Source organism: Scardinius erythrophthalmus (assembly GCF_964197995.2).
Source record: "Scardinius erythrophthalmus genome assembly, chromosome: 6".
Taxonomy (NCBI): Eukaryota; Metazoa; Chordata; class Actinopteri; order Cypriniformes; family Leuciscidae; genus Scardinius; species Scardinius erythrophthalmus.
The window spans coordinates 39,366,004-39,393,998 of record NC_138226.1 but is presented as its reverse complement, the minus strand read 5'-3'; the positions used below and the strand labels follow the sequence as shown (position 1 = coordinate 39,393,998).

Genomic DNA, 27,995 nt, shown 5'->3' with positions numbered 1-27,995 from the left:
CTTCACTGCAGCGGTGTGTGTGAGTGTGTGTTAGTACTGAGATAACAAGACTCATGCTTACAGCACACAGACAGAGCAGAGGCGATGCGGAAGAGCAGTTATGTATCTGAGATCACTGCTCATTGTCATCTGAAAGAGACAACATGAGTGAAAGTGTGTTTGTGTGTTTGTCACACACTAGATCGGATTTACAGGAATCAGCTGATCCGGTGAGTCTGTCAACAACTCACTGTACGTACAGAACCCAGTAGTACATCTATCGATTCTGGTGTTAATGCTAAATTATATATTGCCTGGTGGTACTAACATGCACTTTACGCACTGTGTACAATTCAAACTAGTGCCATATCTGTTACCATGACGGACAGGACTGTAATATTATCTTGAAGTGAATACATAAATCCATCTGATGCCATCACTGGATCATGGCAAAGTGCTCAAGGGGTTGACCAGAAAGAAATACCCTCGTGTCTGCCTGTGTAACAAGTTTGATTAGAAACATGTCACAGTGCATTTTAACCCTGTAAAGCTTTTTTTGTCTTGTTCAATGGCACAGTTTATTGAACCTTAAGTTTAGACACAATATAACATTAGACAAGTTGTGTTGCATCATACGTGTTTTATGTTTCGTATCATATTTGATTTATCAGGTACTCATGTGGCAAGATATTGTGAGAATATGGAGCTCATCCTCGACGAAGAAAACAAAAAACGTTTTATTCAGAGGCCCAAATTGAGCAAAAATATGCAATTTGGTGCAGTTGTTGTTATTTATATGGGTACAAAATAAGATTAAATTCTGATGCTTGCAATAGAAATCAGTGGGATCTTTATATAGGGCTAAGTAGCACAATACTTTCGTAAAATGCTTATAAATATTAGTTGTCACTCTTTATATTACAATAATGTCTTAGTAAGATGATATTAAATTCTTAGTTTTATGATCAAAGGTATTTAGTTTTAAAACATAATGCAACACAATAAAATTATGATGGAGAGATAAACTAATAAGCGTTCCTCAAAATGGATCATATTTGATAATACTTCCATTTTAACATTTAAAAAGAACTTACCTAAGTTTCTTCAGTCCAGTAAATGTTCATCTTAAAATATTAATAGCAATAAAAGTTATTGTAATATGTAATTGTAAACTACTAGCCTAACTAATAGAAATTAAAAACAAATATTAAAGACAAGTAAACATTCAGTAATAATTTAAGAACAAGTAATCAAATTGCAAGCAAAAGCACAAATAAATACAGTAGAACATAGATACAAATGAAATAAATAGTGCTTTTTAGGTTTTTCGGGTAGGTCTGACAGTAGTTTTCACAGAACTGAACTGATTAATCCTTATTAAAGTTACAAAAGTTATTCAGTCAAGAGCAGTGAGTGAATTGTTCTTTGTTTTTTTGCTGTTGTTTGATTAACATTCAAACCGCAGACAGCAGCAGGAATATTAGTGTGCTGTCACTTTAAGAGCTGCATGGATCAAATGTCCTGATACACATTCGTTTTCTTTCTCAACTGTTTACGCTCACTTAAAGGAACACTCCACCATTTTTTGAAATAGGGCTTATTCACCTTCTTTCCTACATTTAGATAGGTGGGCAAATGCATTTTTGTCTCAGTGCATGCATTGTTTTAGTTTGACAGGGTCGGCGCTAGCTTAGCTTAGCATAATGAATGGAATCCTTTGTTGCCAGCTAGCATGTCCTGAGTAAAAGTGATGCAAAAAATTTAAAAAACCCTCCTAATTACTTCTTGTGGCCTGCGTATTCACAACAAGTACAAATAGCGATGCAGATTAACATGCGGCGATTTCCCAGGCAGATATTGACTTGGGACTATATTAGGGGGAAGCACGTGCGAAGCACTGCTACTTGGGCGCAGAGATATCACGCCCAAGTAGCAGTGCTTCGCCTGTGCTTCCCCCTAATATAGTCCTTAATATATAAGTCAATATCTGCCTAGGAAATCGCCTAGTGTTAATCTGCATCACTATTTGTACTCGTTGTGAATACGCAGGCCACAAGAAGTTTTTAGGCCTAGGTGTTTTTTTTTTTTTCATCACTTTTACTCAGGACATGCTAGCTGGCAACAAAGGATTCCATTCATTATGCTAAGCTAAGCTAGCGCCGACCCTGTCAAACTAAAACAATGCATGCACTGAGACAAAAATGCATTTGCCCACCTATCTAAATGTAGGAAAGAAGGTGAATAAGCCCTATTTCAAAAAACGGTGGAGTGTTCCTTTAAGAAAACCGACTCTGTTTACTTGGATACTCTGCGAGATGGGCATTTTGACATCATTTGTGTGAATTTTTCTCCATTCAAGCGCAAGAAGACGTGAAAGAGTTCAATTTACTATTTGTGCCCTGTCTGAGACGCGGCTTTTCTGATCGCGCGCTTCGGATGTTTAAACTTCCCACACATCGCAAGAGTAACGAATTGCGCTTGAATATTTAAATTCGCAAGGATTAAACTTTCGTGATGATTCAGCACTGGCCCGTCAACTTTCAAATACCCTCATTTGGCGTTTGACGAGTGTTAATTTTAGGCCATATATATATATATATATTCATCAAACCATTTATACTTATTGCTATTATAAAGCATAGTTGATCTGGTAGCATGGGACCATAGCACACATATGGTTATCATTCAGAGCCATTTTATGCAAATACCAGGATATATTCAAATATTCACTGTGCTGTATAACGTTCAGTTCGAAACACATATTCCATACATTAATATTCACTTGACATGTATGATTGTATTCTAATGAAAAGTCATGCAAAATTGTCTTTTGAATAAATGAATGAACTCTTTTTCTTTACTTTTCAGAATGTTTAGTTACTTTGCAATTGTTTACCCATTCACACGGCTGTGACGGGCCTGTAGTCAAACTCAGGATGGATGATCTGTCGGGTAATATTTCCATCTTCAGCGGGGATGGATCTGACCCCCCCTCCGTCCCACCCAGCATGTCAATTGACAAACTCCTCCCAGCCCTGCTCGAGTGTTTCGGGATAATTCTCTGCGGATACGTTGCAGGCCGTACAAACATCATCCCATCTACACAAGCCAAAGGACTGGGCAGCTTTGTGTCCAAGTTTGCGCTTCCAGCTCTGCTGTTCAAAAACATGGTGCTGCTAGACTTTGGGGACGTAATCTGGCCATTTTTCTTTAGCATTCTGGTGGCCAAAGTGACTGTGTTCTTTGTTGTGTGTATACTCACACTTTTGGTGGCAAACAGAGAGAGTCGTTTCTCCAAAGCTGGCCTGTTCTCCATATTTGCCACACAGAGTAATGACTTTGCTCTGGGGTTCCCTATAGGTGAGTAGAAAAGGACAAGCCCTAAATAAATAAATATATAGGCTACAGTATGTGTTATAAACATGTTACCATAAGTAAACTAATTATGGTTACAGAACAAAAGTAAAAAAACAAAACCTCAAACCCACAGAACATGAAAATCTTGATGGTAATATTTCTGACTGTGTATGCACCTTTCTTCTTTTACTTTCGTGTGCTCAGAGTTTTCACCATGAATGAAAAGCTCGTAACACAATCCATGTTGTACAGCCTGTTAGTTCAGTTTGAGGTTCATTTTCATTGTCTTGAATGCGTTTGCATATAATACTAGTATGATTCACCTCAGCCAGTTGAAATGTCTGTTATTTGAATATTGAAAAAACATTGAAACAACATTTATTTCTAAATAGTTAAGAACTAAAAGGTTAACAAAAAACACATAAATCAATGTTTACATTTAAAATCACAAAGCAAGATGTTGAAACAACATTGCGTTATGAATCGATTTGAAACAATTTGCAAAAATGAAACAAAATGGTAAGACTTTAGGGTCCAATTCTCACTATTAACTAGTTGCTTATTAGTGTGCATATTACTAGGATATTGGCCTTTATATTAGTACTTATAAAGCACATATTAATGTCTTATTCTGCATGACCATATTCTACAACCCTTACACCGTTCACACCAATAACGAAAACTTTAACAATAACTATAACGATAGCTATATTAGCATCCAAACCACAATAACATTCTCTGCGTGTTGCAGTTTTGTCGTCTGCCACTTTAAAGCTCTTTAAAGTCAAGTGGATTCTGATTGGCTGTCAATGTTTGTTTGTTTTTTGCACCCTGAAACTGATTCCACTGTGTGATGACATGGTTATAGCGGTGTTGTGGCCTTTATACTGCCAATATAGTATTGGTTGATGTTGTATAAGGTAAATGTTGTTCAATAGACCTTTAACCCAGAAATTGAGTAAGCAATGGTCAAATGGAACTGAAAAAAGAATTTACTAAAGATCCCAAACAGGAAGAGGGAATTTAACTTCTCATTTTAGCCTTTGACAACACGTGCTGTTCCAAACCCATATTATCTTTCTTCCTCACAAGGATATGTTTTGAAGAATGGCCAAGCCTACTTGAGTAAATGATGACATTATTTTCAGTGTTAGTGAGTATTTTGTTAATGTTGTTCCTTTGTGTCCTCCACAGTTGAAGCTCTGTATCGCAACACCCATCCTGAGTACCTTCAGTACATCTACCTGGTAGCTCCCGTCTCCCTCATGGTCCTAAACCCGCTAGGCTTTGCGTTCTGTGAGGTGCAGAGGTGGAGAAATGGTGAACTTCAGCAGCAGAGTAAGCTGCGAGTGCTGGGTTTGGTGGTCCTTCAAGTTGTCAAAAACCCCATTGTCTTTATGGTGGTGATCGGGCTCATCTCTCACTTTCTGCTGGGCCAGAAGATCCCGCCCTTCATGGAGGAGTTTGTAGATGGTCTGGCAAACTCTTTCGGGGGAGCAGCACTGTTTTATCTGGGTCTGTCCATGGTGGGTCAGCTGAAAAAACTTACCCGCTCTACTGTGGTAGCCCTGATTCTCCTCATCACGGCAAAACTGTAAGTCTACCATGCAATTTGTTAGTAAAAAAAAGATAGAATATCCTGTCATCATTTGTCATTCCAAAACTGATTTTTCTTCTTCTGTGGAGCACAAAAGATGTTTAGCAGAATGTCCATGATGCTCTTTTCCATACAATGAAACTGAATGGTGTTTTAGACTGTCAAGCTGCGAATTGGACGACAAAGCACCATTAAAATATGATAAAAGTAGTTTTGTTCTAAAGACAAGGCTATGACCTGAAATGGAGCACACACACAAGTCAAAAAAGTAAACAAGCAAAAAAGTACTTTTTTTGTGCTCTATTTCAAGTCATAGCCTTGTCTTTAGAACAGACCAGATTTTAAGTAATTATTCCCTGATCTTTCCATTCACATTCTTTTTCAATATTAATTCCTGTTTGTGCACATTCAGACCGTCAAGTCATGAGTTACAATATTAATATAAAAAAGTATCTAATTACAGGGAGCAATGTGTTATGTTACATTTGCGTTACTCTTTCTCACTCTCTTCCAGGCCTTGCAGGTGTGTTTTTTACTTACAAGTACTTTTTTTGCAAGTGTTTAACAAAGTAATGCATTCAACAACATAGCCTGTATGACATAGACCTTCATTTTCTTTCAAAAACGCATATTTCATATTCAGTGTTAACTTGGGGTAACACACTACAAGTAACGTGAGTTGCCAGACATGATTCAATATATTACTGTCAATTTTAAATTAAGAGACCATTTTTTTTCTTTTATTCAAGATAATATACATTATAAAATTTTTATAAAGACACTTATTTACTATTGTGGTGTGAATAATAAAACAAACACTTAAACTGCGAGCATAAGGTTAAAGAAAGCAATGCATATTATATAAATAAATGATGTAAATGAAATGGGCCTTGTATTGATGTAAATGCTTCAGATAAATAAGGTCTTGATCCAAGAAACTTTAATTTGTCCTGTAACATCCTATGACGTGATTCATTTAAATGTTGAATATAAGTCCACACCTACACCACATATTGTGATAACATGCCTTGTGATAGTAAATATTTTATACAGTTATTTTTTAATCAAACAGGTATTTAAATATTTAAGCTGTTTAGATTTTTTCTACCATAAACATGCGTGTTTATATCTGAACGTCTTGGTTACTGATGTAACCCTTGTTTCCTGATGGAGGGAACGGAGACTTTATGTTGACTGACAAATGGGATCTCACTTGGGAGCCCCAAGCACCTCTGAGTTTTAGAAAATGGCCAATGGGATTGGCGAGTGTAATTTGCATGCCGAGCCACTCCCCCAAACTTGCGGGTGTATAAGACGGCGGCACGCATCAACTCATTCAGGTTTATGCTGAGAAGCTGAGACGTGAGCTTCCTCTGCCATTCAGTGGTGATTCACGGTTGTGGCAGGGGGCACAAAACGTCACCGTTCCCTCTATCAGAGAACGAGGGTAACATCAGTAACCTAGACATTCCCTATCTGTCAGTCACTACACTGTTATGTCGACTGACAAATGGGGTCCCTATGGAAAATGCCACAACCATTGAACTGTTTTACAAGTGAACGAAATGCAGATGCTGGCAAGCTGTAGAGTGCCTTTTTGGCAACGGCTTTTTTTGAGCCCATGTAAGCCCAAAATGTTAGTCCTCTATGCCAACAAAATGGAAGGGACAGGGCTTACAATGGAGACAGTCGTAGCTGTTGTTCCTTTTACATTTTATTTCATGGGTAGAATGCTTCAGTCTCAATTCCCTTTTTTCAGGCATCACCAGTGCTGGGGAAGCATGGGGCATTATTTATGCTGGGGAAGCATGCCTAGTCCAATGGAAAGGGATGCAACAGAGGACACATCCTACCTATAGGGAGGAACATGTGGAAATACACATGTGTACTGACCCATGGGGAAGTGCTGTAAAAGGCCTCTGAGGAAGGTCCTACTTAGACAGGGATAGAACCAGTGGCGTAGCCACGAGGGGGCCTGGGTGGGCCTAGGCCCCCTCATTTATATGTCCGGCCCCCTCAGATTTCTGATGGCTTAAAATAAAATAATAAAAATAAGAAATTATTGATGTGTTAGTCTAATTGATAGATTGATCAATCAAAATACTGCGCGGTAAAATGCGGCTGTTTTCAAACTTGATTTGACGTGTTGTGCGTAACCTACGCTGTCATCTTCGCGTGAGAGTTCATGCGGTGAATGGCAGCGTTGTGCAAAGTACAATATTACGCACGAAAAGATGAGCGAGAAGGAGAAAATAAGCCATCTACATCTGAGTTTGCTTCAGCTTACTACAAGACGACAGCGAGTGAATAAGCGGCTAGGAGACAGAAACGCACATATTTCATCACAGAATAGCGGTGAGACTTCATTTCCTGTATAGCCTATATCTGTTGTATGAAGAGTTTGGTTTCAAAACGCGATAAATTCATTATGATTAATTTTGAGTAATAATGTGTTTTCTTTACCAAGAGAGTGGAAAGATTAAAACCACTATTTTTTGTTTCAAACTTTCACATAGCATATTTTAGGTTATAATAACATAATTTCAAATCCATATTTGGATAAAAAAGGATTAGTTTCCCCCCAAAATGCAATAAATTCATGACACCTTTTTTTCCAAAATGCAATTAATCCATTGAATCAATATAAAAGTTTTTCATATTTTAACTGTTGAAATAGGCTACACAACAAAGTAAGTTGATCCACATATGACAGCCTCTGAACTCGGTCAATACTAATCTTATATAGCCCTACAGGCACTGGACTAAAAATAGCCGACATTAAATCACCATCGCTAAGAAATAGCCTACCTCCTGAACTTTTTTTACGGCGATCAGCTGTAAAATGGCTTGGTCCTGCTCGGTTTTCGTTGACTTTGAGTAAAACAATTGAAAGTTTTTCAAAAGATCCCCTGGGTCAAAGTGTCAGTGTGACAGAAGTTTGATGCTGTCGTGTGAGAACAAGCAACAGTCGAGATTTTTCCTCCTCCCGCGTGCCTCATCTTCTTAATCTCCTCAAGTAGCCTAGATTATTAGATTTCGATGGCTTACGTTTCTTCCCCACCGCACCACCACAGGGTCACCAATGCCGTCAAATTTTTTATTTATTTTTTGGATCACAAAGTAGAAGGAAAACTATGCCGGGTTTATTCAAAGCGCCGCCATTACGGTTTACAGAGCGTAAAATGGTGCGCTGACTGCGTGGATATCGCATTTTACGTAAAATTAAAAATGGACTTTTCAACACCGACCAGAATACAATACAGATTTTTGCGGGAACTAAAATATTATATAGCCTATATATATATATATATATATATATATATATATATATATATATATATATATATATATATATATATATATATATATATATATATATATATATATATATTATACGTTTATCGCGTTTTGGAACCAAACTCTTATTTGCTGAGTAAGATGACATCATTGACACTTTTTATAATCGCCCTCGTACTTCATGTAAAAGATAATAATCGCCGAGCTATGTCCTAGGCTGCTATATGCTATATATATATATATATTAGTTGCCCCCTCATTTTAAGATGGGCCCCCCCAAAAATAAAATTCTGGCTACGCCCCTGGATAGAACTACTAGAGATGCAGAGACAGGGCAGAGTAAATCTGCCCAGGGAAAGACACAGCTTTACTGACAGGGAAACCGTACCGTGGAAGAATACACATGCGATTACCAAGGGGGAATCACAACACATTGGGCATGTAGCCCAGCACAGAGTCTGACCGAACAGGTATTCACTGGAGTACTGGGTCTGGCATCAGACGCCTCTGCCGTGTCTGACTGCTGAAGGATGCTCAGAGGAAACTCAATCCAGGGATCGCCAAGCGGGATACTCAGCTGGAGAGCCAACAAGGCGCTCATATCCCTCCTCTTAGAGGGGAATGGCGCTGCAAGCGAGACACAGAGCCAGTCTTCCAGCATATTACCTTTTTATGCCCTATACATAGGAAGAAACTGGCTCCACTCAGAGATTGTAGAATCTCACGAAGGTATTAGGTGTCGCCCAGCCCGCAGCTCTGCAGATAAGAGGCGCTGCGCACCAATGCCCTGAAGGAGGCAACACTATGAGTGCAGGGTGAGCAGCACTGCCATCAACTCCAGGCAATTGATGTGCTATTGCAGTCGAGGTCCCGTCTAGGTGTCCAAGCTGCATACCCATTGCATACAGCGCCCAGCCCGTTCTTAAGGCATCTGTTTTCACAACAACGTGCCTTTACAGTTGTTCTAAGGGCACCCCGGCCCGTAGGAAGGCAAGATCTGACCTAGGGCTGAAAGTTAGGGGACAGACAGGTGTGATGACCTCAGAACTCGGCTGTGTAGCCAATGCTGTAGCGGTCTCATATGCATCAATTCGAACGGTGTGACCTCAGCTGCAAATGCCATGTGCCCCAGGAGCCTCTGAAAATGTTTCAGTGGAACCACTGTTTTGCTCCTGAATACATTCAGGCAGTTCAGCACTGACTGTGCGCGCTCATTGGTGAGACGCGCGGTCATTTTGCCTAATAGTCCATACCGAGAAAAGACATGGTCTGCACAGGGGAGAGCTTGCTTTTTTCCCATTTGACCCGAAGTCCCAGATGGTTGACGTGTCTGAGCATCAGGTCCCTGTGTTCGCACAACAGATCTCGAGAATGAGCTGAGCCATGTGTTGAGATAGTTGGGAATGTGAATGCCTACTTCCCTTTCCCTTAGTAATGATGCAGAGAGACAGGGACAGTCTAAAGGAGTGGACCTTGTACTGATATGCCCAACCCTAATTGGGTAAACCAAAGAAACTGTGTCGAGGCAGAATTGAGACGTGGAAGTCCTTCAAGTCAATTCTTGCAAACCAATCGTGGGGATGAATGCACGTGAGAATGCGTTTCTGTGTCAGCATTTTTATCGGGAACTTGTGAAGGGCCTAGTTCTAAACTCGCAGTTCCAAGATCGGCCGTAATCCACCGCCTTTCTTGGGTACGATGATGTAAGGGCTGTAAAACCCGTCTTCATCTCGGCTGAAAGGACCTGCTCTATTGCGTCCTTCACCAACAGGACCTCAATATTGTGGGCAGGACAGGGGCATCTTTGCCTGCCACAGAGGTAAAGAAGACTCCACTGAACTTCTGGGGATGCCTGGTAAACTGAATCACATAGCCGAGTCAGATTGTCCGCAAGAGCCTGCAAGATAGGATATTCTGGGAAGCGCTAGCTAGGCTCCCAGGCTAGGTATGAGCGGCACCAAGGGGACAACTGATGTACCCACAGAGGGGCAGCAAGGGGGAGCACTGGGGCCCAACCCGGGAAGCGTAACGTCACCAAATGGAGGTAGTGAGTGTGGTGTGACGCTTATCTTGCTCAAAGGATCCCGCAAAAAGAATGACCGGAGATGCGTGAGGAGGCAACACCTCCTCGAATTGCGACCTCTTGGCTCGTGGCAAATCTGAAAATGAGGAAGCATAGCATCGCTCACTGCCAGACCATGTCCTGTATGGCCCAGAGATTGAGGAAACTGCTCTTTGTTTAATTTTTAACAAATTGAAAATATGGGAGCCACTGTCCGTTGAGCCAGCGGTGGAACAGAAAAAGAAAAAAACAAGGATTCTCCATCCGCCACTCTTCTGGGGGAAGAAGCAGTGCGTTCACCACCTCCTGGTCAAGAGCAGATCCCCGCATCTCTGGGCTGGCCGTATCAGGGCCGCTTCGATGGACATTTGGAGGGTTTAGCGGCCTGAGGGAGGGGCTGTGCCGCCTTCTTGCATGTGACGTTTGAGACAGTGATCGTGGCCATCAGATGAAGACAGGAAATGACCACATCCAGAAACGCATGGATGGAAAGGCACCTTTAAAAAGATGCTTGTTGACCGTGCTTGCTCTTTTAGAGCAGGGGTTCCCAAACTTTTTAGCCCGCGACCCCCATGATAAATGCGCTGCTGCTCGTACGGAAGGGAAGGCAGAACGTACTCGGTTACGTAACGGTTCCCTGAGAGATAACCACTGTTTTAGAGAAATTTGCACTGAAGCACCAAGGGGAATTTTGCTGCTCTTAACTGTGCACTGCTCTTTGAGAATGGAAAAACCCTTTGAATGCGGCCTAATTCCACTCGCCAATTCCATTGGCCATTTTTCTAAAACTCAGAGGCGATTGGGGCTCCCAAGTAAGACCCCATTTGTCAGTTGACATAACGTTGTAGTGACTGACAGATGGGAAACTAAAAACTCTTATTCCAGTACTTCTGTGATAATTTTAATTATTGTAAGGCATAAATAATGATACTGTGTGATCTGAACACAGATCTGAATGTTCACTGTGATTGTACTTGGCAAAGGTTTAATAGACACATAGCCGAATTGCTGTCATTTAGAAATAAGATTATGTAGGTTTTTGAATTGAGATAACAATCTTTTAACAATTAATCCTGCAGCTCTAGTATAGATTGTAGATGATTGAATCTTGCTTGCTTTGGTGTTGCCACCTCCTTGCCAGTAATTTACTAGGTCAGTCCCCATGTTGAGAGAAATTGTGAGTAAAGTGCAGAGAAGTTGTGTGCACTGTGTAAACATGTTATTGTAGATCTATTCTAAATGAGAGCATTTACTTGTCTCACTTGCACAAAAACAGATTCAGTATTCATCAAAACGAACAAAAATAAAATAAAATGCAAACTCAGAATATTAATAAAACCTGCAATAATTAAATATGTTAAATTACACAAATATACTTTATGTATTTAATCTCACTTTATTAACCAATGTCTTTGCTGCTGACCTTCGATGATCTAATTCAATGACTTTAGATAAACATCACATTTGTGTTTCTTTTTTTTAGAAAGTTGAAATTTCTTCTCCTGTTAAAATTTTCCACTTTGTGAAGCGTTTTCAAAAAGCTCAGTTTTCGCAGGACAAAAACGCTGAAGATGGAGAAAAAAACTGAGAGAAAAAGATAAATAAACGTATTAGTGTTGACAAGGTGTTAGAATATTTCCTCACTCCTAGAGCTGTTAATGCCATACAAAAGATATCTTAAAAGTATGGCTTATATTACCTACTGTCCAGCTCTTTTTATTGAAAGTTAATAATGAATGCTTTGTTACTTTTCAATGTTTAGTCTGTTCCCGCGCATGCATGAGTGCTCATGTCTAAGTGACTACATCATAGAGAATCATTTTAATTTTAATTCATTTAGGCAAATTAATTAAAGTAGCATGAATTAAGTAACTCAAATATTAATGTGTAATTAAAAAAATTAAAAAATCTGATTACGTGATGCACATTACTTGAAATTCGTAACCCCCAACACACGAGAACCATTGACGTCAAGCCTGACACAACGTGTTGTGAGATGCAAGATTCAAATATGCACAACTGTAAATGAGATGCGAGAGCCAACTTTTGGGTGACATGTCTGTACATTGGTAATGCATTTAAACAGTCTTCTAGACACTCACTCTGATCTTTGTATGTTTTACTAAGGCAAGAAAACGAATTTATTGTCCATGCCCTATTGATTTTGAATATCTGTAAATATGCAGGTAGCTGCTTCTAGTATAACTTGGCATCAGTTCAACACTGTGTTTGTGAAATGGGACTGTTTAACCCATGGGCTTTAAACACACAAGCTTAGCTAGAGGACAGAGACACAGTTTGAAACAACTCATCTGTTTTACCTGGATATTGTCTCTGGCTCTGTGCTATATTTTAATGCATTCAGGTATTATCGATGAGCGAGATCAAAAGGTCTAATTCTGACATTGCTAAAAATGGTTCCTGTAATCTGATGATCTTGCGTTCTTGGCAGTTTCGTTACATTATGCAGAACTCATTCTGTTCTCTTTAGGCTGATGATGCCCCTGATCTGTAGAGGGATGGTTGAGGTGTTGGACTGTGGAAACAGAAGCTCACTGAACCACACCAGTTTGTCAAACTACGCCTTTCTGTATGGAGTCTTCCCCACTGCCCCCAGTGTGGCCATATACGCAGCGCAGTACAACATGGAGCTGGAGGTGGTATGTACCTCGTGTAGATGTGCTTTTCTACCTACTCCACCACTCAAAAGTTTGCCATTAGTATGATTTTTTGGTTACACTTTATTTTAAGGTGTCCGTGTTACAGTGTAATTATACATTTAAGCACTGAGTTCTAAAAATTAACAACATGTACTTACTACGGGATTAGGGTTAGGATGAGGGTTTGCTTTAGTGATAGCTGCATGTAATTATGCATAATTTATAATTATTACCACAGTAACTACATGTAACGTGTAACAAGGACACTGTAAATGCATTAAACAGAATGCATATTAATCAGAGGTTTCAGTAAAGATGTTTACATTCTATTTTAGTAACTCTTTACAATAAGGTTTCATTAGTTAACATGAACTATGAATGCACAATACTTCTACAGCATTTATTAATCTTAGTTAAAGGGGTCATCGGATGCAATATTCACTTTTATATGGTGTTTTCATATAAACACAACCACACAACCACCACACAATGAAAAAATCCATTCGCTCCTTTTCTTTTAATCCACAAAAAGCCTAAACACTCTCAATAATCAACCGTTTCTGAGCAATATGATGTCATATTGTCATATGATGTCATACTCATGCTTTGCCCACGACCACTGACGGGACTGTCCCGTATTAGCATATTTCCACCCTCAGCCATTTGTATACTGTCCGCCAAGGCATCACTTTAGGTTTAGCCCCACAGAAGAGAGAGATGGGGTGAGCAGTTGCTCATTATCATTTAAAGAGACATGCACTGAAACCGGTCACAGTGAACAGAGCTGATTTTGAGGAGGTTTTACACAACCATTGAGGAATTTTATCCAAAGTATGTTACAAGCTTTACATGAAGACCCTAAAGAATCACACCAACTTGTGGAAAATGGGCATCCGATGGCATTATTAAAATCAAAGGTTGTGTTTGTTAACATTAGTTAATGAACTAACATGAACAAACAATGAACAGCTGTATTTTACACACTGATTAGATTAGTACATACTGTGACAAATGTATTACTCATTGTTTGTTCATGTTAGTTATTAACTAATGTTAACAAATGAGAGCTTATTGTAAACTGTAACCTCTATTTTAAATAAATGCTGTTCTTTTGAACTTTCTATTGATCAAAAAATCCTGAAATAAATGTATCATCTTTTTTTTGAGCAGCAAATCATCATATTAGAATGATTTCTGAAGGATCATGTGACACTGAAGACTGGAGTAATGATGATGAAAATGCACAGAAATAAATTACATTTGAAAACATATTCAAACAGAAAACCGTTCTTTTAAAATGTAATAATATTTTTTTTCTTTTACTGTATTTTTGATCAAAGTAATGCAGCTTTGATGAGCAGAAGAGGCTTCTTTCGAAATCGTACCGATCCCAAACTTTTAAACTGTAGTTTACGCTAATGAATCTCTTTCAACCCATTTTTTTAAAGCTGAATGTGAATTTTTCATCTTAGTTTGTATGTGTCTGATGATATTCTACATTTATTTCATTACTTTATGCACAACAGCACACTTATTTTCCACCTTATTTAATTAGTTTAGTTTCATTTTAAAGGTTTATCATAGAACCGTGCTCATATATGAAGTGTGTCCTCCTCCCTCAGGTGACCTCAGGTATGGTGATCGGCACGTTCCTGTCGGCTCCCATCATGTACGTGTCTGCCTGGCTGCTGACCATTCCCTGGATGGACTCGGCGCCGCTGGCGTCAGCCCTGCAGAACGTTAGCTTCAACATCAGCATTATCTGCCTGTTTGCATTGGTGAGTGTGGACATGCTCGCACGCAGATGTGTGTTTTCATTTCTCTTTCTTTATTTCTCTGCTTCCTCTTAAAAACATAAATTGTTACGGTGTGGTAATATTCTCGTCGTCCCTCATGCTGGTGCCGAGGGCACATGTTTGTGTTGCCTCTGCTGTAATACAAATGATTATTAAGGGATGAAGGTAAATCCATGTTATTATCAGTGTTGCTGGATATGCCGTGGAAACCAGAAATTAAATGTGTACATGCTGTGGGAATTCTGTAATTATGTCAGACTAATGTTTGGGGGGTTTTTTTAACAAGTTGAGACAAAAGATTAGAAAGTAACATGATGCCTATTTTTTTTATTTTGTCTGTTTATTAAAAAAATATTTATTAGATTTTATTTATTTAAAAATTATTTTAGTATTTTTTAGAGGGCAAATATTAAAAACAAGTGTCCTGATATCATAATGAAGAAAAATGCATCATTAAAAGAAACCAGTTCTTGAAAATAAAAGTAGTGTGTCATGATCTTAGTTGTAAAATCTAATTTATTTATATGTAATATATTTATTTTAACATTTATTTTGAATTTCTTAAAGCATTTTTTGTAAAATATATAGTTGATCAATAATAATAAATGAGATTTGTGCACTCAATATATTATTACTTGGTTACACCACATGACAAATATAAAGTTGTTAAATTTAAACTTATTTTTAAAGGGCATTCAAGTTTTTCAGAACCATATAAAATGAACACAAAGAGTACATTTATTTGTATATATATTGAACATTTTGACCTTGATGTCAGATAATATAAACCATCAGAGGTCAAGAATATTTAGGAAAATCTGAAAAATCAAATGAAATTTATCTCATTTGCCAACAAAATGCTGATAATAAAATAAGGTTAATGTTTTTTCACATCAAAACACAAGCGGACGTGTGCAAGACATGCACACATTGAATAAGTACCAGGATGCCAGGAAAAGTCTTAACATGCAAAGAAATATTGTGTTAAGAGGCAAAGATCGATGCATGATCACACATGTTGTCGGGTTATTAAGCATAACATGTTGTCGGGTTATTAAGCATAACAAGTTGTCGGGTTATTAAGCATAATCGGTGTAAGATGCATGTAAACACTCATTTTCATGTTGGTATCATCATTGAGGTTCTATGTTTGTGTGTCTAGTGTGATTGTGTGTTGTGGTGATTCAATCTCAGATGGTGTCATGATCTTCTCAGATGCATCTGTTGACACTTCCTTCCTGTTGCGTTTCTGTTCTCTGTATAGCTTGGAAACAAACCCAAGAATCTGAAGTTTGGTTTAAGCTTATACATGACTATATTCAAGCATACACATGTATACTTGGACTCTCTGAGCCAGTTCAACTGGTTTTGAGAAGTCGTTACTGTAAGTGCATGTACACATTTCACTGGAGGTGATGGAACATGTTCTAAAAGTGTCCAAATTTCTCTGAAAGCATGACAAATGCCTGAAACGCTCTGTTCGTGTTCCTCTTGCCACTGCAGGTGTGGAGTGTTGCGGTCATGCTACTGAGCAGAAAGTCTCACAGAGTTCCTCACATTTTCACCATAAACCTCTTTGTGGCGCAGGTGAGCTTTCTGAGGAGTTGCTGGAAATGCACCCTGATGATTTTCCCCCCATGCATTCTGCATAACCTCATCCTGTCCTGTGTTTGCAGTTATTAGCCTGTGTTGGTATGATAGCGTGGAACTTCGTGGCGGTGCAGAATAGCTTCCTGGGTCAGGTGTTGACCTTTACTCTACTGTACGCTTCTCTCTACAGCACCTACATTTGGCCTGGTGAGTCATCAGAGTATGCATTTAAAAAATGTAAAAAATGACTAAACATCGACACGTCCCAAAACCTTTAGAGACTGCCTTGGTCCACAGGACGGCATTAAAAACTGCCACTCTGTTTACAAGCCTAATTAGCATGAAACGGCTGGAAATGGGGTTTTCAATATGAAATTATTGTAAATTATATTCATTTTATGCATATTAAAAGAAAATTTGGTTATACATTATTTGATAACACTTTATTTTACAGTGTCCTTGTCACGTTACATATGTTACATGTACTTACCATAATAATAACAGTAAATTATGCATAATTACGTGCAACTAACCCTCAACCAAACCCTAATCCAACCCTAACCCTATAGTAAGTACATGATGTAGTTGCTTAATATTTAAATATATAGTACTTAAATATATAATTACACTGTAACAATGACACCTTAAAATGAAGTGTAACCCTTTATTTGAAGGTGTCATTGTTACAGAGTTATTATATATTTAAGTACTGAGTAATATTATTTAACTACATGTACTTACTATAGGGGTTAGGGTAGGATTAGGATAAGGTTGAGGGTTAGTTGCATGTAATTATGCATAATTTACTGTTATTACTATGGTAAGTACAGTACATGTAACATATGTAACAAGGACACTTAAAGTGTTACCGAACATTTTAATTGTACCCTTTGTAAATGAGTTTTTATGAAAAATATCTATTAAAAGCAGCGGATATGCGAAGCTATAATGCAACTACTGTAGTTATGCTTATAAGAAGTACAACAAATGTGGGTATGTGGGTTATTACTGAAGAAAATCTCTGAAATGGATAAAAAGTCATGTGTTTGTGAAGGTAACGGACGTTTGGGCTTGGGTTGAACGTGTCTGAATGCTCTTTTGTGTTGTGTGGTGAAGGTCTGATCGCTCTGTCTCTGCTGCTCATGAGGAGAAGCGAGGAGGCGAGCTTCAGGCCAGGACTCACTGTGATCGCCGGCTGGGGGTGAGTGGCGCATTCAACACACTTACACAATGACACGCTTTGAAATCGCTGGTGTTTCTGACGTCACAAACTACCTTGTAACCAATCAGATCAACGTGTCGGAGGGCTTTAGCATATCATTAACAGCGAACTAGCAGGGGAGTCTCGAGAGAAGCCTGTTGATTTTTCTGTTGATATGAAAAATCGTGTAGATTTAGCAATATACCAGGTGAATTATGTATATTACGAACGGGAACATAGTTTGTGTAACATTAGCAACACATTATTAGCTGTTTGATAACATAGTCAAGCATAAGGCTAATCATATTAATTACCATTATGTGTCCGACTTTGTAAAGAGCAGGCTTGTGCACAATTCAGAATTGAGTTGAGAATGACTCCTTAATTCCAATTAAATTCTTGAATTTGAATTGAATTTGAATTGATGTCAAAAACAGGATCTAGAATTACAATTCGAATTTGAATTAAAGGAAGCAGAATTGCAATTCAATACAAATTCAAAGAAATTCATATACATATTTTAAGTGAAGTGTTTAACAATGAAATATGATTGCATTATAATATGCGGGGCGGCAGTGGCTCAGTGGTTCATGTAGGTTGTCTACAAACCGAAAGGTTGGTGGTTCAATCCCCGATTCCACTTGACCAAGTGTCAAGGTTTTCCATGAGCAAGACACGTAACCCCAGCTGCTCCTGACAAGCTGGTTGGCGCCTTGCATGGCTGACACTGCTGTTGGTGTGTGAATGGGTGAATTTGAGGCTATGTAAAGCACTTTGGTGGCCATAGGTCTGTGAAAGCGCTATATAAATGCAGTCTATTTACCATTTAGTCACAGAACATTAAGTTTATTTAAGTTTGATTTATTGTAATTGTAATTTTGTGGAACATGATGGAACATGACTCCATTTCCTAGAATGCTTTACTTTCACCAAGTATTTAAAATGGTTGCTAAACAATTTGAGCTGGACATTTGTTTGGTAGCACAATTTAATGGGCAACACTGGACATTTTAAGTTTCAGAAGTCCCTTACAACTTCACTCTGCACCTGTTGAGAGAATCTTTAGTGTTGCAGGAAAGATATTCAGACCAGGGGTGCGTTTCCCGAAAGCATCGATGGCCAACTTTGGTCGCAAGTTCTTCGCAATGTCCATTGAACTCTATTGGTAACGACGGAACTTGCGACCATAGTTGGCCAACGATGCTTTCGGGAAACGCAACCCAGAACGGTGCAGACTCAATGAAAAAACATTTGAGGAGCTATTGAGAATTAGATGCAACAGTGTTGCTCAGTAATTTTTTGCACTGGAATAAATGATAACTGCATTAAACAACTTTGTGTTTGTGTGATTACTTTGAAATAAAAATTACATTGGAACAAACCTAATTAAACAACACTGAGGGGGTAATTTATTTCAAGAATTTAATCAATATCTATTTTAGAACAAAATGTATGCAGGGTTGAGGAGTAAATAGTTACGTGAAATGAAATTTCTGTTATTAAATTACAAAATTAAAGTAATTGTATTTAGTTGTATTACTGAGGTAAAATGTTTAATTCAACAAGTTACTAATAAACTTAAAACGAAGATGCTTTGCATTGATAAAGTTATCCAAATTAAGTAATCCAAACCACATTTATAACTGGTAACTAATAACAGTAAGCAATAACATTTACAAAGTAATCTTCCTAACACTGAATGCATGCGAGACTAAACACATTCTTTCTGTTGTGTGACTGTGTGGAATTTCTTTGAATTGCCATGAATTTAATTCCACTTCCTGTCATTCCAATTCAAATTCAATTCAATGTCTTGTGGGGCAGAGTAAATTCAATTCAAATTCCAATTCATGAATTGAATGGAGGCCAATTCGGAAATTCTGAATTTTGCACAAGCCTGGTAAAGAGCGATATCACTGTGCAGCGTTTACTACAGTAAGTTGGCCGAGTGGATCTCTGAGCTGGTGTGAGTGAGTGGAGGCGGGGCTCATTTGCATATTCATAGAACCATGTATGCTAAATGAAGCATGGGTGTAGAGTTACATTCAAGCCATTTTTAGGCATGAAGAATTTTTTTTTTAAGGAAAAAACATTTAAATATGTCATTTTGGTGTTCAAAGATGAGTTTTAAGGGATTAAATGATTGAATACAGGGGGACTTTAACAATAAAGGTTCTTTAATGACATTGATGATTCCATGAAGAAACTTTAACATCCACTGAAGCTTCTTTGGGAAACCAAAAATGGTTCTTCTTTTGCATCGCTGCAAAACCTTACAAAAAAAAAATCGTTATTTTTATGAGTGTATCCATAATAAAAGAGATTTCCGCTGAGGCGTTGCAAATGACGCAAAGCAATCCTCTTCCTACAGTCTCAAAGTACGTTAAATTAATGATTTAAGTACACAGTCTATTTTCTTTGTGTAATATTGTGTTTCGCCTTGGATCTGAACGGTTTGGTTCTTGGCTTGTAACACCTAATTGAGATATTTCTGAAAGAATGAGGAAAACACTTCTGAAACCAAGGCTGCAGATGAAGCTGTTTCTCTGACTTGTTGAGCTAAAGCACTGATGTCTGCTGTCTCTCTCTCACTGTCTCTCAGTTTACCTCTTCTGGCTGTGAGTGTCCTCCTCCTGTCAGGGCAAAGAATGCCCGACACCATCGACTCCGCATTCTTTTATGGAAAGACGCAGGTACAAATATGATGAAAGCATTATTCACATTGTGCACAATCCAATCTGTGTTTAAAATGAATGACTGTCCGTACTGTTACTTTGCAAATCTGTTTGTTCGGGTAATATAGTAAGCGTTGATTTCTTTACTATTTTATACTATATCTTTTTTTTTTTTTTAATAAACACTGTCGTCAAAGTTGGTATTGTGGCTTTATAGAAGGTCAGACACTTGCACATGCCATTATAATATTATCATTTTATGAAAATTAAGATCAAAGGTCTTTGACCAGTATGACAGAGATATGCGTTTTGTCAGTCATTAGAACAGCCGTATCTGAGGCAGTGAGTGCATCGCATTACCTTTTCATCAACTTACAGGTTATAAAGTTTATTGTAGCCACAGAGTATATGTGCACAAGTTTTCTTGTTGTTGAAATCTCATGACACAAATGATGAAAAGCTATGCACAGGATATTTAATAGAGTATATTGGCTAGAAAGCAAATACCAGACTAAGACTCTTCTCCGCTATTCAAACACACACACACAAAATTAGTCTTTATAGACATTGTGTCTCTTGAGTAATGTAAACTCTTTACTTATTCAAACATCAGTTCTTTATTTACCTTTAGACACGTGCAGAGTTATGAGGTTTGACTGACAGTTTGAGGAGCCAATGGAGTTACGAGCTTTAGTCACAAGCTCTTTTTAATACTTTTCATTGGTTAAATTTTTTTAAAAACCCACATTAAGTGGATTAAATGATGAACAGTGTCTTAAATGATGACCTAAACCCATTGATTTTTAAAAATACAATTATTTAAAATGTATGCTATTTATGTAGCATTTATTTTATTTGTTTTTTCTTTTTTCTTTTTTTCAGCTTGCTCAGAATATTACATTTCATAATTTCTCAATTAAAGCTTAGTTTTGTTCTGCTAATTTAGATCAGATTGGTGTTGTATGTTAGTTTATGGGGGCTGATCACATGGATGTGGCTGTTGTGAGTCAGTCATGGTCGTAGTGCCACCAGCTGGCAGCAGGAAGTGTGTTACTTACAACAGACTTTGAAATAGTCATCTTATACTTACCGCCTTAAAAAACATTTGCACACTATTGTCCTAGAACTATCACATGGCAATGACATCATCTTCCACATAGATTCTATTGTTTTACTTGAAAAAAGCTCAATTTTGTTGATCTTTCCACAATTGTTTGATGAATTCAATATGGGGGTTTTGTGATGATACTTTTGAGGTTATCTAGTATTCTCCTAAAAGCTGACAAAACTCTGGGAAAATGGACCTGTACTCATCCTAAATGGATAAACCACAATGTGCAATAATCATATAATGATGATTACTAAATTATAACTAAATTACTAAAATAGAAAAAAAAAAAAAACTAAATTAATAACTTTTTTACAGCAAAAATGAAACCTCACTGAACCTATTTAAGCTGGACTGTGACGTTATTTCCTTCTGGAAACAAACTTTGTTGCACTATTTTCCTGTTATCTCTGTAAAGCTGCTTTGAAACTTGTAAAAAGCGTTATATAAATAAATGTGACTTGACTCTGACTACATCTTCACTACAGGTCCTGAAACATTGCTGTAATCTGCTTTTGCGATTGTTTGTGTGTTGTAGGTGCTGTGCTCATCTGTGGTGTTATCCATGAGTATCATGCTGTGTGGGATCTCTCTCGCGCTGCTCAGCAGACGAACGCGAGACTATCACACACTTGAGCACGGATCAGTCTCTGGCAGCGAGGAGGATGTGAGGCTTCCCTACGACACAGACACACAGAGCTCTGTTGAGCAGCCCTGTGCTATAGGCAGCATCAACACAGGTATGACACTGACAACTCCTCCTTTATTTCTAAAACTATGGGGCCAGATTCATGAAAATCCTTTTTGAAGTCAAGTAGATATAGCTGCAGATAGGAGAACTCCACAAGTGGGCTGTGCCTCCAAAAGGGGGCGGAGTCTAGTCACGCAAAGACTTTCTGTAGAGGGTATGCGCGTGACGTCACCGTCGGCCAGAGTGATTGTATTTACGAGTGGCAAAAACACTGACCAGCATTTGTTTTCCAGTCACTCAGCAGCTCTTCTGCCACTCGGTCCGGCTGAGGGGGGCGTGGGCGTACGGGAAAGTGGCGTCAGTGCATACCCTCTTTCTGTTTTCTAAATTCCACCTCTGCTATATGATCACTATATGTAGTCCTGTATTTTAAAGTGAAATGCCATATGCAGCAATACATGTTTCAAACAGTAGTATGTTTTCAAACATGACAGTTCAGCAAATGGGTATAATCACAGAAATAAATACCTTTTATCCTGCATTTTGTATCTAATTTTGTATGAACTAAGAGTTAAGCAGGAGACAAAAATCATAATTGATATCCAATGCATTTGCCCAACTGGAAATGGAAGTCAAGAACATTGAATTGTGGGATATAGTATTTCACACACTGTGCTCTGGTTGTAAACTGCACACTTTAGAAATGGAGTTGGTCACCTGGTTATTCCATAAACATAGTGTTATAGTGAGCACAGAATACTGAGAAGTAAATAGTATGCCAATCTGAGCCTACAAAAGCATTGAATGTGAAATACAGTATCTTTGGCTCAGTGAAAGATGAAGACTGAGGTTGCTGACTGATCTTTATGTTTGTCAGATTGTCATATGTGTGAGTGCGCATGTGACCGTGAGCAGAACATGCCTGATGTAACGAGCCCCAAAGAGGAAGCATCCATACACTCAGGTTCGCTCTTTCTTTCAGTTCCTGTTCACTCAATCTGTTTTGAGATAGATAAGAAGTAGCTTTATTGGTCAGAGGTCCTCGTTTGAGACAGAGCTGTAGCTAGAGCTCAATAGGACACACAGTAGATGTGTGGATAAGGAAGTTTTCTGAAATCAGTGACACCACACAGGTTTATTGCACATCTGTGCAATAAAACACTTTCAGAGTGACAGAATTTTCATTATTGCATGATCTACTCCTTTAATGACTTCTGCATTAATAAAACATTTGAATGGAAACTGAATGGAATACATTTGCAAAACAATGCAATACATTTCAAAAGGGGAAGAAAAATGAGATTTGCATCATGTTAAATGCTGTTTTCAGGTCAGTGTAGCCAGCAGTGCTCACCCACAAGCTGTTTGCTGGCTGAAGAGGAACAGAAAGAAGCGGATAGACAGAACACAGATATACAGTCGACGAGACACGTGCTGGTGTGTCTGCTACTGACCGTCAGTCTTCTCGCTGTGAGTACAGGATCACTCATTCACTCTCATTCATACATACAGTGGTTGTGGCAAACATTCGATTAAAGCATCATCACTGCGTAAGAGACACTCTGAATCAAATAGTCTTTTAAAAAGTATCTATTCTAGCAAGAATAGGCCCAGTCAACCACACAGAAGTTACACTGTGGAGAGAGTGAGGCCCAGACAGGAAGAGCTGGACAGCCTTTATACTGGTTTCAAGGTCTTATTCAGCAGGGCTCCTTTTCCGCCACATTCCCACAGATAAGGGACTCATCGCTGCATAAGCTTCTGTTTATCACTAGCTGACACTTAAGACCACCAAAAGTCAATACCAGGGTCAAAGGTCCCTTCCCAGCTGTTCCCAAAGTGTCTCACTCTTGCACTTCCACAGGTATACAAACATTTCCCGTTCACATACCACAATATGAACATAGAAACATGTGACTCACATTACAATATCTGTTGAAGATCAATGAAAATCAAAATTTTCCATTACAGTGGCTATACACACTCACACCCCTGATTAAACAGCTGGGTATGTGATGTAAAAAATGAACTTCTGCACCTTTAATGTGAAAAATGCAACCTATGCAATGCCACTGAAAACCAAAACTAACAGCAAAAGTGTTCACACACTGAATTGAATGCTTAGCTGAAGAGCCTTTGATTATATTAAAGCACTCTGTCAGCTTGGCACATCTTAACTTGGGAAAATATGATGCCATATGGATACCACTCTTCTCTTTGGTCAGGTATCATTGTTTCACTGTTATTGTGAAACCATTCAGTTTCACTGTCATTAACAGTACAGTTGGAGAGTGACTCTTCATTCTCTGTGTGTGTGTGTGTGTGTGTGTGTGTGTGTGTGTGTGTGTGTGTGTGTGTGTGTGTGTGTGTTTGGTAGAATCTCTCCAGCTGTCTGTGGTGGCTCTTTAACACAGATCCAGGTCAGCTGTATGTGGAGCTGCAGTTCTTCTGTGTTGTGGCCAATTACGGGCAGGTGAGTGTGTGATCCTGTCACGTGTTGTGTTGGAGTTAAACCATCTGACGCTTTTCCTGAAACATACATCTCCTTCTGTCTTCCCTCTGTAGGGTCTCATTTCATTCGCATTTTTTGGCCTTGACAAGCATTTAATTATCTCTCCATTCAAAAAAAGGTAACTCAACTTTTTGCAAACTTTAAAGGGCTCAAATGATGACGAATCAAAATTTCTTTTGACACACTATGAAAGCATATTGTTTTTTTTCTGGAATTAAAAATTCCTCCCCATTCCAAACGGAGCATTTATTGAGGCTAAGCTGAAAAAAGCTGTGTTTTTCATATCCACAACTAAAGTCAGGCAGATCAACACATCATGACAGTCCACATTTACACATTAATGATTAAAAAAAATCAGTCCATGTAATTCTTTTTCTAACTTTCTTTGATGCCAAAAAGGGACGATTCTTGTAGCCGTGTTTCCATTAACTGATGTTATGCGACTAAAACGTAATTTTTTCCTCTTGCGATGAGTCATTCCAGAAATCATAGCAACGAATGTTGGTTTACTTTACATATATCTCAGCCACCGCACCAGCCATTATTTTTAATGGAAGGAGACGTAGGCGTTTTATCCAAGCATTAATGGCAAGGAAAGACCCCGGCACATATTAGGTGTTTCTCCCTCGTATCTGCTTCAAGGTCTTGTTAAATTTTAACGCAAAAATATACGTCATAAAAGCTGTCTTTCTGTTTTGTATCTTTAGGTTCAGTGTTAAAACGGGGGTTTACACAACCATTTTCAAATAGGAACGTAAAACTTTTTATGCGTTTTGGCCATTCATTTACACGACAACACGTTTCATTAATGACGTTGTGTTGCTCCTCTTATACTGAAGGGTGGGGATAGCCACTCCCAGACACTACCAATTGGGGCTGGCGTAATGTAATAGGGCTTCTGAGGAATATGCGGAAGGGGCGTATCCCATAGCGAGACACCGAAACAAGGCTTGAACAGAGCCCGTCTACGGAGAGCCTGCCCACTCCCTATTAAGTCCTATTGTACCGAATTTTGGTTGTAGTTCCACCAGAGTTCCACTGGGGGCGATCGCCATGAGTGCAAAACGAATGGGAGTCTATGAGGCTAGACGGCTAAATTTGTCTCTTTCACCCGATTGCCGTTGATAAATCTCAGATTTGATTGTAGGTTTTGCAAGTTCAACATGGGTTATAGGTCGAAAGTTGAATGAGCGAGTACTTATGTCCTTTTGATTTCTTACAGGTTGAGTTGTTGTTGCCCATAACACGCTAGCATTCTGCTAATGAACGCTGATTGGTCAGTGAAGGACTGATTACGACCAGAGATACTGCTTGATGGCATCGTGGCATCCGAAGCGGGACCAGAAACAAACAAAACAAAAACTCTTCTAGCATGTGTGTTTACCTGTGTCAGCTGTGTTGTCGATGCCTTGAGAGAAAAGAAAGTGCAGAGCGCGAAAGCATCAGTGTGACTGAAGGATTGCCGTAAAGCAGTATCTCTGGTCGTATGATGTGTATGACGTCATTGACATTTTAAAATACTTTTTAAAGCAAATAAGTGACTCTAACACCCAGCAATGTGTAATTTCTTTGCATCTCCTTTCGAATACAACATTGAAATTACTAGACAAAAAATTATATCCTGAGAAAAGTGGATTTTGAGGGGTATAGTGCCATAGACCTCCATTCATTCTGCACTCGTCCTGTGAGCGCCCTCATGTGGAGCCAGAGTGGAACTGCAACCAGTTCAGAAGCCGGAAGTGTACTGAGAGTGAAACTTCTCGCCTTATTAGACATTCTCTGGCTTGAAAGAGAAACACGAATCTGTGAAAACTGCGATGTCATACACACGCGTATTACGTCTTCAGTCTATAGTGTTTCATCGCCATCTACTGGCCTGGCAGCAGAATAAAAAACATATATATTTGTGGCTTTTCTTCAGTAAATGTTCTGGATGGGGGAAAGAGCTTGTGTTTAAACCGAGGAAGAAAAGAAATCCTGTTTAATGTGAATATTAGATGCATAATTAGGGTAATGATTAGATGTCTTGTGTATGTTGGTAAAGGTTAGCGAGGCTGTGGCGGAGCTGGGGTCAGGAGGTCACCGGCTCTGTGGCGTCTGAGGAGATCAGACTGACCTGCAGTCAGTTCCTCACATATCATAAGCAGCAGTGCGTCAAAGACATTGTTCACAAGAAAAGGTGAGAGACTCTTCACTGCCATCTCTTGCTTATCATGCATTCATTTGCATATTTGATTTGTTTTTAGTGCATGCACAAAAAGTCATATTTAGTCTAATTTTATGTCATTATTTTCTTATTACAGCATGTTTATTCATTAAAACATCTTTGCACATTTGCATGAATCTCTCTTTGATTTTCCCCCGCCCCATTTGGTTGTGGTTCACCCCTCTTCTCTTGCTTTCTAATCATCTCTCACTTCCCGTCCGTGTGCTGTTGCTTCCCGCGCTCTTGCTCTGTGCTGGTGTGTGTGTGGTTTGGGCGCAGTGGGTCACGCGTGCTCTGCTGATGTGCAGGTGTGGAGAGAAAAGCGCCGCTGAGACGTTCCTGGGCAGTGAGATGGTCCGCTGGCTGCAGAGCGTGGGATTGGCCGCTGACCCGGGCGAGGCTTTGGCGTACGGCTCTCGTCTGCTCGAGGGCCGAGTCATCCAGCACATCGGCCTCGAGTTCGGCTTCGTGGATGAGGCCTTGCACTACCGCTTCACATAGTCTCAGATCGCTTCAAAGGCTGCTGATGGATGCACAGTGGGTCATTTTAGGGCACATTTAAAGGGATAGTTCACCCAAAAATTTGAAATAAGCCCATGATTTACTCGCCCTCAAGCCATCCTAGGTGTATATGACTTTCTTCTTTCAGACGAATACAGTTATATTAAAAAATGTCCTGGCTCTTCCAAGCTTTATAATGGCAGTAAATGGCTGTTTCTGTTTTGAAGTCCATAAAAGTGCATCTCTCCATCATAAAAGTGCATCTATCCATGATAAAAGTGCATCGATCCATCATAAAAGTGCATCTATCCATCATTAAAGTGCATCGATCCATGATAAAAGTGCATCGATCCATGATAAAAGTGCATCTATCCATGATAAAAGTGCATCTATCCATCATAAAAGTGCATCTATCCATCATAAAAGTGCATCTATCCATCATAAAAGTGCATCTATCCATCATAAAAGTGCATCTATCCATGATAAAAGTGCATCTATCCATCATAAAAGGGCATCTATCCATCATAAAAGTGCATCTATCCATCATAAAAGTGCATCTATCCATCATAAAAGTGCATCTATCCATGATAAAAGTGCATCTATCCATCATAAAAGTGCATCTATCCATCATTAAAGTGCATCTATCCATGATAAAAGTGCATCTATCCATCATAAAAGTGCATCTCTCCATGATAAAAGTGTATCTCTCCATGATAAAAGCGCATCTATCCATCATAAAAGTGCATCTATCCATCATAAAAGT

At 38.9% G+C, this 27,995-nt stretch overlaps 1 protein-coding gene across 3 annotated transcripts; it reads left to right on the top strand.

Moving 5' to 3' along the window:
* Nucleotides 1-4: 4 nt before the first annotated feature.
* On the top strand, nt 5-27,762 carry gpr155a (G protein-coupled receptor 155a). Of its 3 annotated transcripts, none has more exons than XM_081367699.1 (16): nt 5-209; nt 2,848-3,339; nt 4,531-4,930; nt 12,784-12,952; nt 14,575-14,730; nt 16,252-16,335; nt 16,425-16,545; nt 17,455-17,539; nt 20,142-20,232; nt 21,861-22,062; nt 22,891-22,977; nt 23,344-23,483; nt 24,391-24,486; nt 24,579-24,643; nt 26,570-26,704; nt 27,040-27,762. In XM_081367699.1, the coding sequence occupies exons 2-16, from the start codon at nt 2,916-2,918 to the stop codon at nt 27,230-27,232; spliced, it is 2,448 nt and encodes an 815-aa protein (XP_081223825.1). In that variant the 5' UTR covers nt 5-209; nt 2,848-2,915; the 3' UTR covers nt 27,233-27,762. The 3 variants fall into 3 exon arrangements, with proteins under 3 accessions (XP_081223825.1, XP_081223826.1, XP_081223827.1); XM_081367700.1 differs by having other exon boundaries at nt 27,011-27,074; XM_081367701.1 differs by lacking the exon at nt 27,040-27,762 and adding an exon at nt 26,829-26,862.
* Nucleotides 27,763-27,995: the final 233 nt, after the last annotated feature.

What these genes read in the sequence shown, in the direction of transcription:
- gpr155a (XM_081367699.1), top strand. Translation starts at nt 2,916, where the DNA reads ATGGATGATCTGTCGGGTAATATTTCCATCTTCAGCGGGGATGGATCT. An exon ending in TGCTCTGGGGTTCCCTATAG is followed by an intron (nt 3,340 to 4,530) that starts GTGAGTAGAAAA and finishes TGTCCTCCACAG; the next exon opens with TTGAAGCTCTGTATCGCAAC. An exon ending in ACAACATGGAGCTGGAGGTG is followed by an intron (nt 12,953 to 14,574) that starts GTATGTACCTCG and finishes CTCCTCCCTCAG; the next exon opens with GTGACCTCAGGTATGGTGAT.